The sequence below is a fragment of the Opisthocomus hoazin genome, chromosome 1, assembly GCF_030867145.1.
Source record: "Opisthocomus hoazin isolate bOpiHoa1 chromosome 1, bOpiHoa1.hap1, whole genome shotgun sequence".
NCBI lineage: Eukaryota > Metazoa > Chordata > Aves > Opisthocomiformes > Opisthocomidae > Opisthocomus > Opisthocomus hoazin.
Window position 1 is genome coordinate 27,574,592 of NC_134414.1, and position 12,872 is coordinate 27,587,463.

General features: G+C 43.6%; 1 protein-coding gene across 9 annotated transcripts in view; it reads right to left on the reverse strand.

Annotated features, from left to right (window-relative positions):
* KATNAL1 (katanin catalytic subunit A1 like 1) overlaps positions 1-12,872 on the reverse strand; it is a 48,640-nt gene that overhangs the window by 27,577 nt on the left and 8,191 nt on the right. For 7 of the 9 annotated variants that reach the window (XM_075420090.1, XM_075420095.1, XM_075420097.1 and 4 more), the window contains 3 exons: positions 12,341-12,424; positions 11,227-11,402; positions 1,194-1,354 (listed from right to left, as the gene is read on the reverse strand). In XM_075420090.1, the coding sequence (XP_075276205.1) occupies positions 1,194-1,354; positions 11,227-11,388 (323 nt within the window). In that variant the 5' untranslated portion in view covers positions 11,389-11,402; positions 12,341-12,424. Of the gene's footprint in view, positions 1-1,193; positions 1,355-5,933; positions 6,376-11,226; positions 11,403-12,340; positions 12,425-12,872 lie in introns of those variants that run through there. The other 2 variants (XM_075420102.1, XM_075420100.1) reach the window with 2 other exon arrangements.

Sequence of the window (12,872 nt, forward strand, 5' to 3'; positions counted from 1 at the left end):
GCCAGGAATGTCACCCAACCATAATTAGTGTCCTCTGTTAAATCTTCTACCGATTCTTGTTCTGAGTAGCTCAAAATTTGCTAACTCCAAAACCAGTTTCCTGGAATATGGCTTAAAAAGAGTACATAGTTAAACACACTGCTGGATACAACTGCTACATTTTGCTTGGTATACATTTGTATCAAACTTAACAGCACAGAAAAGTGGCTAATTTTCCTTCTTATTTGCACAAGATTTAAATTTCAGCTTAAAAAAGCTGATGAATTATTGGGCATTCACCTCTAAGAAAGATACAATAATAAATACATCTTGCACTTCATGTAACATTACCACCAAAATTCTGATAATCATTTCTACAACTAACAAAGGTAATTAGTGTTAATATTATTTTACACTTACATTCTTAGGGTTTTTTGAAAAGAGAAGATCCATTTTTTTGATAATCAAAAAGCACACATATTTACAAATAAACTTGGCATTTCTTTCTGTTAATAAAGATCTCTCATTTTACTTTGTTGCTTTGCTTATATGAGTATACACACATTAAATTCCTTGCTATTATAATAGAAAAATGTTGGCATTATAAATGTTATTCTTGTTTTTAAATTGGATTTGTTGTTTCCAGCAACCTGTGTCAAGCTTGACTAGGGTGAAAATAGGGATTTCGGAAATGCACAAGCATCTATTTTGAGAAAACTGTTAGCTAACTAAAGTTACCTTAAAGGTACTTATAGAAGTAACCAATGGATTAAACACAGGTCACATTATCTGTAGCTAGGGAGCGATTTCTAACCACCACTTCCTTCAAGATCCTTCAATTCCAGCTCCTTACTGACTCTTCAGCCATCAATGAATTCAACTGCTTAAACAAACTGAAATGGAAAAGTTTTCTCCCTGCACATGAGAAAGGCAACTGTCACCAAAAGCCCACTTACCTCTCCAGCAGACTCTAGTTCCAGGCACTTAGCTAGTCACTCCTACCAGAATAAAGGAGTGACTTTCTTTAGAACTTCAGTAATAAATCCGACTGTAATTTAATTACTTTTTTTCCCAATGAATTATATTTATTCTTTATTACAAACAACTAAGGGGCAAATGAAAGGTGATTTGTGGTAACAAATGCATTCAAAAAAGAACACAAAATTATGACGACCTAACTTTATTCCACCCACTCTGCTTGAGCCTCTCATTACCTGTGTTCAGCTGGAACAGGAGGGGGCCAAACAGCAGGATCTCTAACAGGCTCATCTTGGCAGGATACAGGGATATCTGCTGGTCTGTCCATTTTAAAACTCTCTAAAGTGTTGACAATGCTCTTAACTTGTTCATATTCTTCAACCAATTCTTGTCGGACCTTGAGAAATACACACATTATTTAAAAACTGTTACAATTCAAACCTGTCTTTCTTAAAGACACAGAAAGTACCTCAAAACATACGGTACCCTCAAAAGCAGGGGCTCCCAAACCTTTCCATTCACAAACCCCGGACCTACCAGGCTGACAACAGATCTTTAACAACAGCATAAACAATTGAATCCCTGCTGAGTTCATCTTCCTGCTCGTCAATGTCATGACCAGATACGATTGCTAACACAGGCATCACTCTTCCATAACATGTGCTGATGCTTAGATTTCTGTGCACATTTTGACACGTATGCACACATACATACACTTATATACCAGTAAGGGTGCTGTTGGCAGATCTTTAACATAATTGTTACTATTCTGGCATAAAAGAACTTCTCTGATTACAGTCTCCAAAGTCCTAGTTTAAAACTGGCTATTAACATATAACATTACAAAATTAACTTTGTGAGGGGCACAGCACCACCATAAAGTCAAAGCACAAGCCAAGTCTTTGGTGGATTGCAAAGATTAGAACAGAAAATGGGAATGTTAACACCCTATAGCACAAGTTTTGATGATAAGCAAAATAAAAATTAAGGAAATTATATCTCAGAAAGAAATCAGGTTGCAGAATTATGCAGCTGAATTTTCTACTTGAAGTTTCTATTGTCACTAGTTACAGAATTAGCACTACTGCAAGAATCTCAAGCTTATTTACGTGGTATTTGCTCATTTCAATTTTCTTCCATGAAGCCTAGGAAAAATAAAATCTGTGCAGAAATTTGCTAAGTTTTAAGTTATATGGCTTGTTACAAGCTCAAGTTCTGTATGCTAAGGTCACCGGTTCTTAGTACACACCAGCAGCCAAAAACTGCACTACACGTTCTTGCTCAGAAGCATAAGCTTTCAGTGCATTAGCTCACGATGCGCTACGATTCACCTGAGTGCACTTGTACTCATCTCACCAGTCTTCCACCTATCACTCAGCGATGCTTTCCATCCTGTGGGATCAACCTCCATGCTTACTTTGGTTTTTACTTGCTCGAGGGTCATGACACCCAGATGTCACCTCTTCACTGAAGTACTGGTGCGCAGTTAAAACTAATTCATGCACTGCTGTGCACACCTGGAAATCAGTAGTGGCACTCTGCAGCTAGGATTACCTTAGGCCAATGTGAATCTTGCCTGTTCCAGGCTTGCAGCTGGAGCTACCAAGACATCCTGAACCTTTCCACTCACTGGAAAGGCATGTGGGCTCTAAAACCTCTCGTGAAGAAACACTACAGTGAGTATATTTGCAGGCTGCCACCAGGCACATGAGTGAGTGAGGCTACAACTAGCACACACTGCAAGGCTGAATCAAAAGGAACTGAAGTCAGCTTACAAGAAAGTCAAAGAAAGACAATAGGCACCCAGCTGGGCTCATGTCATGCATCCACGTGAAAAAGAGCTGGCAAAATATTGCCCAGGAATGCTGCAACCAGGCTTCACTTGGTGGCAAACAGAGGAAGGCAACTGAGGACAGTATCAACAGATGCCAATGACGTTGCCTGAAATCCAGACTCTCTTTGCTGTGCGGATTCCAAGTAATTGAGAGGATCAGGAGAACAGAGGTCTGCAAATCCAGCCTGTCTCCTGAGGTTATAACAGCAGCAAATTGTGGAACTAGTACTAAACAGCATCACATCTTATGACTGTTCTTCCTAACAGTGCTTACTGGTGAAAAGATGTGGCCACTAGCCTGACATCTTCCCGTCTCCCTGCGTGCTTGGAAATGAACCACGCTGGGCACAGGCAGGGTGCTGCATCTTGTCAGCACACTTCTAGAAGCACGCCTCTTCCATCTGGATTTTCACCTGCTCATCCCATTTCTTTGTCACGCTCTCCTTTCCCCTCTCAGAATGGCATCTTTCCTCACCCGCCCACTCCTCATATTCGAAACAGCAGCCCCCCACTTTTGGTGGGGCAACTTCAAGACAAAAAGCACTATCTGACATAACTGTTTGGTGGTTAAGGTGTATAAATGAATGAATGATTGAATCGACAGCACTCAGTAACAAACACACATCACCTCTTTGTGGAAGCTACAGTTCTCCTAAAATACTACCAGGTACATCCCACAGCAACGTATTGTTCTGCTCTGTAGCATTTTCCAGGCATTTTCCCACTGCAAGGACAAATTAGGAGATTTCAGCAGCACAAAGAAATTCTTCTCTGGTTTAAAATCCTGTTTAAGAAGAAGACTATATGTGACTGTTGTCAGCAAGATACCAGTAAGGACAGAGGCAAAGTGAAGGGTAAATTCCCAAGGGCCTACACAGTTCTTGCAACACTGCATTTACTTCACCAGGAGCTCTACGTGCATCTGTACAAAAGGAGCCTTAGTTATGGGAAGAGCTTGATCATTTCACAGGGCAAAGCAGCCTTCTTGCTCACTCCATATGGGGTAGCTCCATCTTTCCAAAGACAGAGGACATCCAGCTCAGGCAGCATTGCTCCCGTCCTGCTTTGCTCTCTTTGCTGTCTCATCACACAATCAGCAGACACATCCTCCCTGTGCAAGAACTTCCAGCTGAGTTACAAATGTGATTGATCACCAGCTTGGTTCCTTCAAAATGTCTAACACACATCCCTCCTGTCCAAAAATAAACCCAGCCAAACAGCTGCTGTAAGGTACAAAGGAATGATACAGCATAAATCCTCCAGGGCACTGCTCCATGAGAGACAGCTGCTTCCTACGGCAGTGCTCCAGGAACACAGACAGGATTCCTCCTCTCAGCCTTCCAACACATGTGGAAAAATTGGTGGAAAACAACTTGCTAGCACTGAGGGAGTGCTGTCAGTCAGCTCTCTGGACCAGCAAGGAGGATGGTATCTGAAAATTGAGAGAAAGTGAGCCTTTGATGCCTTGGAAGCTGAAAACAGACCAACAGCTGCTGGCCATCTCTTCGCCAGACCTGAGCAGACCAAACTCTGAAATACACACCCTTACTGCTTAGTCAGTTCCTGGCAAGCAAACCAACAAAGATCCCTCAATGTACTCCAACAACAGGACTGCAAAGGAAAACCAGCTGATAAATTCCTACAGGCCTTAAAGAAACCAAGTCAGATGAAACAGGTGCAGAGTTTCTTGCAGCTGAGAAACAACCCAGACGTGAAACAAGAAGTACTGTGCTGTAATTACAGAGGTGACTGGGCAGCATCTCTGAGAAATCAGTGCTACTCTGAGGCCACCTCGGAAGGCTGCAAACAGGAAAATCACTGGCCTGGGCTCAGCCAGCCTCTTTGCACCCCATACCACCCTTCCCTTGGATGCCAGAGACCCCAAGGGATTCCAGCTCAGGCTGTATAGAACTTCAAGAAAGCTTTCAGGTTATTCATGTTTAAGCAGTTCAGGAGATAGCGTGGGCTGAGTTGGCAGCTCACCACTGCCAGATAGGAGAATCTCGCTTCTCCTCACGTTTACTCCCCAACCACACTCTGCCGCTGCTCTTCTGAATTCAATTCTGGTATCTCAGTACAGTAACCCAGCTTGGTAAAATGGCAGAAAAATAGCTAAGGAGGGTAAAAAGAAAATAAAGGACACTTTTGCTGGGTTAGCAAGCTGCGCTGGCTCGCTGCCCTGTGATCAGATGGATCCCAGTACAAAGAATGGCAGGGTGCTGCGGAGGGAGAGAAGCTGGTGCAGCTGGAGGGAAGACTAGGTGGGGAAGACCTTGGCCTCTCTGGGCATGGCAGGATGTTAACCAGGTTCAGCTACCGTGTGAAACGGCTTGCTCCTCAGAGCCACGCGCCGGCACACCACCCGCCCCTACCAGCCACACCACCTCCTCCACAGAGACAGCATCGTGGGCTTTGGATGATGTTGGAAAGCCCAATAAAAAACCTCTCAATTGAAGGGATGGCCCCACAGCTTTGTTTTGACTTTCCAGTCCTAAAGATCTACAGTAACCAAGCAGAAAACACATCCTGACATATGGGTGTAAAACATGGTGACCAAGAGTTGAGTTTACTCTTTCTTAATGATAATTCCAAAAACCATTTCAGGAAGCTCCTCTGTATTTCACAACCTGGCAACTGTTGTACCTTTGGTATCATGAGGTTTTATTTGCTATGCTAGGGCTTGTACTTCTACACAATTTTGCACAACAATAAATAAGCACGGGTATTTGTACCTTGATAAACACAAATAATGTGTGGTTTGGGGTTTTTTTAGTTATATCTTTTTTTTGGTTTGGTCTGGATAAATGCCAGGTGCCCACCAAAGCCGCTCTATCACTCCCTCTCCTCAGCTGGACAGGGGAGAAGAAAGTATGATGAAAGGCTCGAGGGCCAAGACAAAGACAGGAGAGATCATTCACTAATTACTGTCATGGACAAAACAGACTGAACTTGGGGAGAAAAGGAAGTTTAATTCATCAACAATCAAATCACAGTAGGATAGTGAGAAATAAAACCAGATCTTAAAACACCTTTCCCCACCCCTCCCTTTTTCCTGGGCTCAGCTTCACTCCCGTTTCTCTCCCTCCTCCCCCCGAGCGGCGCAGGGGGACGGGGAATGGGGGTTACGGTCAGTTCATCACACCTTGTCTCTGCCGCTCCTTCCTCCTCAGGGGGAGGACTCCTCACACGCTGCCCCTGCTCCAGTGTGAGGTCCCTCTCACAGGAGACAGTTCTCCATGAACTTCTCCAACACGAGTCCTTCCCACGGGCTGCAGCTCTTCACGAACTGTCCCAGCGTGGGTCCTTCACACGGGCTGCAGTCCTTCAGGAACAGGCTGCTCCAGTGTGGGTCCCCATGGGGTCACAAGTCCTGCCAGCAAACCTGCTCCGGTGTGGGCTCCTCTTTCCACGTGTCCCCAGGTCCTGACAGGCACCTGCTCCAGCGCGGGCTCTGCACAGGGTCACAGCTTCCTTCAGACATCCGCCTGCTCTGGCGTGGGGTCCCTTCCACGGGCTGCAGGTCCACCGTGGACCTCCATGGGCTGCAGGGAAACAACCTGCCTCACCATGGTCTTCATCACAAGCTGCAAGGGAAGATTCTCTGTTCTGGCATCTGGAGCACCTCCTCCCCCTCCTTCTTCACTGACCTCGGTGTCTGCAGAGTTGTTTCTTTCACATCGTCTCACTCCTCTCTCCTCAACTGCCATTTCCCCACAGAGCTTTTTTTTCTTCCCTTTCTTAAATACATTATCACAGAGGTGCTACCACCATTGCTGATTGGCTTGGCCTTGGCCAGCAGCAGGTCTGTCTTAGAGCTGGCTGGCACTGGCTTTATCAGACATGGGGGAAGCTTCTCGCAGCTTCTCACAGAAGCCACCCCTGCAGTCCCCCTGCTACCAAAACCTTGCCACGCAAACCCATAACAATCATGCTGGAACAAAACCAATCAAGTTAATGTAAAAGTGTTTTCCAAACCTGAAATTACTGCATGCAATTAGTTATTCAACAAGCACCTTTTTAAAAAAGCGAAAATAAGAAACCCCCAAATCATACCCAAAACAGACGCCCTGTAACCCAGTCTGATCCCATGGAGTCTAAGTCTAGCTCCTGTAACCACAGTTCTTCATGAGTGACCTGCAGAATATTCCTTGATTACTCATGAAGTAACCTACGAAGTGTTAATAAAACGGGCATGAAGTAAAAACAACATAAGCACAGATTGACTGAAATGGGATTAAAATTTTAAAAAAGTAAAAATCATCCTTTACTCTTTAAGCAAGAATACAGTGCACCTAATCACCTGCTCCAGTGACTGTGGTCAGTAAGGGTGCCTTGCTGGCTGCTCCAAGCGCTCTGAGAATCATTGAACTCCTGCTTCAGCTCTGGCTGAGGCTCCTGCGCTCTCAGATATTGTGCAACACAGAGCACACGGTTATAACACGCAGCAGGTTTTGCTCGACAGCCGCTGGCCTTGTCGTAAGCCGGTACTATCTCCTGGGGGCACGCTCTGCTGTCATTCTGCAGCTGCTGAACTGTCACTGAAGCAGCTCTTTCCTACAAGCCAGCTGTCTAGTAAAAAGACTGCAACAGCCAAGAAATTCTCTCAGAATAAACAGGGGGAATGTCAACACAAGTAAAGTTCACAGTAGCGGTCATGAGAGTAAACCTACCTTGTATTGCTGTTAAGTAGAAAAAGACCCGAGTTCCTTCTGATTTTGAATCTTACCAGTCCCAGCCTGCATTTACATGGATGAATGCGCCTACATGTCAGCCAAACCTCAAAGCACAACAAAGAAGTAGCTTTTCCTTTTTCAAATGAGCTCAGAGGCCTAGGAGTGAGGATAAGAATGAAGCTACACTCAGCTGCTCAAGGGCAAGCTGGGAACTCCCTGGAGGCAAAACAAATAAGGGTCTCAAGAGCGGGTCACCCTTGACATCCCGAAGCCAACCTAGTCACCAGATGATCAACAACAATGATTTTTCCACAAAGTCAGAGGAATTCTTACGCTGTCACACTGCTGCTTTGGTGGACCCTCCAGGATGCATCTTTTGCCCTTCGGAATTTCTGCAGACTGTGCCAGACTGGCAATCCTTCTCCCCTAGTCAGCACTGATTTTGAGGTCCCAGAAGCAGGATTACATCAAGTGGAACTGAGCCAGTCAGTTGTTCCCAGGGGAGCCAAAAATACATGTTCAGATTCCTCCTCTTCCTAACCATCAGCACCAAGCACAAGGAACCCTTGAAATCAGGGTGCTCAGCTGCAAAGCTGAAGCTGTCTGATTGTGCAACATGAAATACAAGCCACCAAATACTTGCACAGAATATCATTCTGTCCAGACCAACCTGTAAAAATTTGAAAACAATGACACCTAAGCAAAGAGAGGTAGATCACGAGTGTTTGGGAGTCTGACCCAAATTCCCAGCTACTTCTGGTTCACCTCTGCTCTACATTGCTCAATGAACTGCTGGAAAAATCCCATGTAGTACACACGGCAACAAAACAGATCCACCTAGCATGAGGTACCTATTCAGGATGGAGAACCCACTGTTGAGAAGTGACCAAATAGGGAGAACAATGGTGCATGTAACAGGCTGGTCAGCTGCAGAGCCACGGCTGTAACTATTTTTTGAGATGTTACTCATATGAACATTCCTATTTTACGAGGAAACATGCATGCAAACACCTGAAACTGAGTTCACTGCCTCAGAAGTACCAGTAGGACAAACACCCTGCCCGTGCACTGCGCTCAAATGTACAGAAAGGAAGGGCATGCTTCATACTGCCAGATCCCCTCAGTGTCAGTGTTCCAGGAATCCTTCAGGAGGTTCAAGACTGTACACCTCAGAGAAGAACTGGTTTAAGTAACAATCTTCTCCTTCGAGCACTTATGGACTTGGGCATTCACACTGTGGACCGCTCCCAACAGTAAGAGCTCTACCTACGCAGTGTCTGCTAGAGAACTCCTCCTCCAAAAGGTACGAGTGGTATTATCCTCGGATTCCTCAGAGGATGGAGAAACTGAAGAACCTAAAGAACATGCTAGTTCCATATGCCAGAGAAGACAGAATATCAGGTAAAAATCAATTGTATTCATCCCTTAACCATGACCTAAGGGTTGCTTTGCTTCTTGTGCCACTTGCAAGAAGCATATAGGTGTGGGAATCTTTTGCTTCTGCACATTACAGGTACCAAGTGGGTTAGACCTGAATTTTGCTAAACTTACTTGATGTTTATGGCATAAGTCTTACATGAGAACGATCTAAAAAGAATATCTAAATATTATTTTAATATTGTGAATGAGTGTTTCTTGTGATCCAACTATTGGTTTAATTATTTTCAGAACAGGCTGTCTGTCAGACAGCTACTGAATGTGACTGACAGTCTGGACATAGCTGCTGTTAGAGTTGGAAAGCAGTGCTAACATCCAGATCATCAAACTCCCTCTTAGTCTGTCTCAAGGAGTGAGAACGCACAATTATTTATCAAGAGTGGGTAAGAAAGCAGGTCTACCTCTGTAGGTCTCACCAAACCATTCAGGTGCAGGTATGGAAAAGCCAGTGGTTCCAGGGCTGCATCATTTGCTCTCAGGGCTATTATCATTTTGCTCCTAGTGTTACAGGTAGTCCCATAAATTAATGAGAAGGAAAACAGCCCGGGGATGAAGCACTTCTTTTTTTTTAATCACACTTCTTACTTTTTGTTCCTTGTCCCTGAGCCGAGACTGGCCCCAGTAATGGCAAAGCAATATTCTGACAAAGCTCATCTGCCACCGCTGTGTTGGGAAGTCTCAGAATTAACACGAGCACACAGCGTGACAGACCCTACCCCACCTGCTGCTGATCTGTCTGAGGACAGTTCTCTAAAGCATTTATGGGACACTCTCAGGGGCCATTCTGTTTTTACCTAAAAGGGATAATTTCCGAGAAGGTGCCAACTTCAGATCCTCTGCTAAGGAGCCAGCTGCCTTCCCTAGGGAATAATCCTGGAAACTGTGTCAATGGTCCTTTTTTACTTGAGGCTTGTCTCCAATGCACAGCAGGCATTCCATGGTGCACAGGCTTCTCTGAAGCAGTTCAAACAACACATAACATCATGAGGCTTCAAGTAACCTTCACAAGATATGAGCTGTTAAAAGTTTAATGGAAGAATCAATGTCGTCGGGGGAAACACTGAATACTAGAGGTGAAGGCAATGCAGTGATACAGCTGCAGAACAAGAAAAGCCTCACGCTCTACCTTCACGTCAGCTACAAGTTTGGAAGGAACTAAGGACACGCACGGGGCACGAACACCTTGTATCAGCATGCCCTGGGGTGGGGAAGAGCTTGAATACAAATACCTGAATGTCAATATCTCCTACACAACATTCAGCTTATTACATCACCAGGAAAGCTAAGCACTATCACTGCTGCTTGTACAGGCACGTGCTTTGCAGACAAGCTCTTAATAAGCAGACAGACCTCTACAGTTCTATGATAAACACCTATGAACAGTAGTCATTACAAAATGATTGCTAACAGTGTTGTAGCTATCCGTACGTAAAATACTCTAAGTTAGTGTCAGATGTTTCAAGCACAAAACCATAACCAAAGCACCCGCTGCAATAAAAATGAAAAATCTGCTTCTGTTTTTAAGTCACATCATTTAAAAATACGATATTCAGAAAAACTCTTACTGGAATCATCTCCTCAACTACTTACTGCAAAATTATGTTTGACAGGAGCTATGTTCTTCTTTCAAAACCTAATATTTATGCAACATGAATTCTTTACTCTGGAATACACCTTTATATGTTTATCCTCCAATGGTTTTTTTTTTTGATGGAACACATTTTGTACAATGAACAATGGGATCACAAAATGTAAGGAAGACTTAAATACTGAAAGTGCTAAATGAGGGTTCTTACATTTCACCTGTGGATTACTTCCTTGGCTTCAACAGTACTCTGCTTCGCAGAGACACACATGTGTGCAAGACTCAGGCTGAGAGTATTATTTTCAGTTTTAGAAAACTGATCCAAATTTGCACGCTGTAGCATTATAATTAACTGCTACTCAGACAACCATTATAGTGATGCTAGCCCATCCACTCACATCTTAGTTTACTGGACATTAGATGGTGAAAAGATAAAACAGCAAAAGGGAGTCCTCAGCAGAACAGTTATTCCAAAGTATGCAATCACACACAAACAGACCAGCAATTAGCCAGACATCCTACGTTAAAACAACAAAAAATTTGATTCAATTAGAAACAAATAATTCCTTCCGAACATGAAACAAAAAAATATTTTCCCATAAATATCAACACAATATTGTAAAAGAAATGTTGTAAACGTCACTGAAATATACTTCCTGTATATCTTAAAAGGTTTGGGAAGTACAGTGTGTTCTTCAAATATCAAGTAATAGAACAAAGGCAACCTTATTTCACCCTACCTGTTGCCATTTGCCCTTAATTGCTGGATCTCTGATCGACTGGCAATGTCTCTGGATTTGCTGGATGACACCCTGGTAATACACCATAGAAGAGTCATAATTCCCAAGAAGGGCATATTCTCTTCCTTTTTTGGCATTATCGCAAATCTCTGCTAAATTCATCTTCACTCAGAAATCTAAAAGAGAACATAATTGTCAGAAAAATTAATTTTACATGCTGTAGAATAATTCAGACCACGACACTGTAGTTTTGTTTTTTCTCTCACAGCTGAACCGTGTCTTTCCACCCCCTGTTCCCATCCAGTCCCCCTCTTTTTCAACCATTTAGCTTTGAAGTATCTCTTTACTAGCCTAAAGTTTGAGATCTTCAATCACAACTCTTTTATAGTGATAAAAAACACAAATTCTTTGCTGCCTTTGGCCCCAATCCTGTTAAATTAATGCAAGTCAATTAAATGCCCTGCCCACACTGAATGTAGCAAGCCAAAGTTTAATCTGTAGATCACCACAATGTATTAGCAGCCACCAACCCATGAATCACAAACCACACGAGGCATTAAATTGCTTTTTATACTGTTGTATTACATACGTGCCTAAATGTGCCATCCAGCATCAGCGAAGTCTGCACTTAGCACTTGCAAGAGCCCTCACCCTAATGAGATTACGGTATGGTTGAATGACAGCTCTACTACAGACAAAGTTGAGAGCCTCATTCTGTTGAAATATTCTTTCAAAGTACTCCAACATCCACGTGCTGACTTGGATTTTTTCATTCAATTTAACATGTCACTTTGGGATTCATGGCAGAGTTAGCAATCCAAATTGAAGATTTCTTAAAACAGTGACTCCCAAAGTACAACCTTCCCCTAGTCCTCAAAACAATTTAAGATTTACAGATTTTACTAACTTTTCTATACAAGTAGTAAATTGCACCATGACTTCAAGGCAAACTCATAGTCCAACTTTTCCCAGTAACCATTCAAGAAAGTAATATTAAATCGCACATTCAAAAGTAGGCTATGTTGTACAGCTAGTTTTGTATTTAAGGTTCAAGATCGAAGCCGTGCCTGCCTCTTTATCTAAATCCCACATGACCCAAAGTCTAGGTCCTTACCACACAAAAAGAGCATCAGTCCCTTTCCCTTGTCCTCTGACTCAGGATGGGTGGCGTCCCTGGCATTCACCGAGATATAAACCTCTGGAAATCAAAAATAAAAAATTACAATTCACAGCCACGCAATGCAGAGAGTTGCATTGACCGAGGGGGAGGAGGCTGGCTCCGGAGGGTCATCCACTAGCTGCATCGAGGGTTTGGCAAGACCAAGGTGGTGGAGGAGAAACTGGGAAGGAGGGATACAGCCAGACAGGGAGCGAGCAGGGAGGGGGGCCAGGCGCAGCACACAGTTCAGGCTGCACAGCTGAAGACACCCCGCGACACGAGGATGCGTGCAGTAGGAGCAGGTGGTAGCAGAGAGAAGCCAGAACAGGGAGAAACAACCTTTTACATCCTAGTGGGTTATAAAAATGTTCGTAGTTTTTATAGAACAGACGAGACAAGATCAAGATGGCATTAAGGAGGATGTATCTTCTGCCTTTGTATTCCCTCGTGCTTAGCAAAATTCAAACCTCTGACAATAAGTTAAACA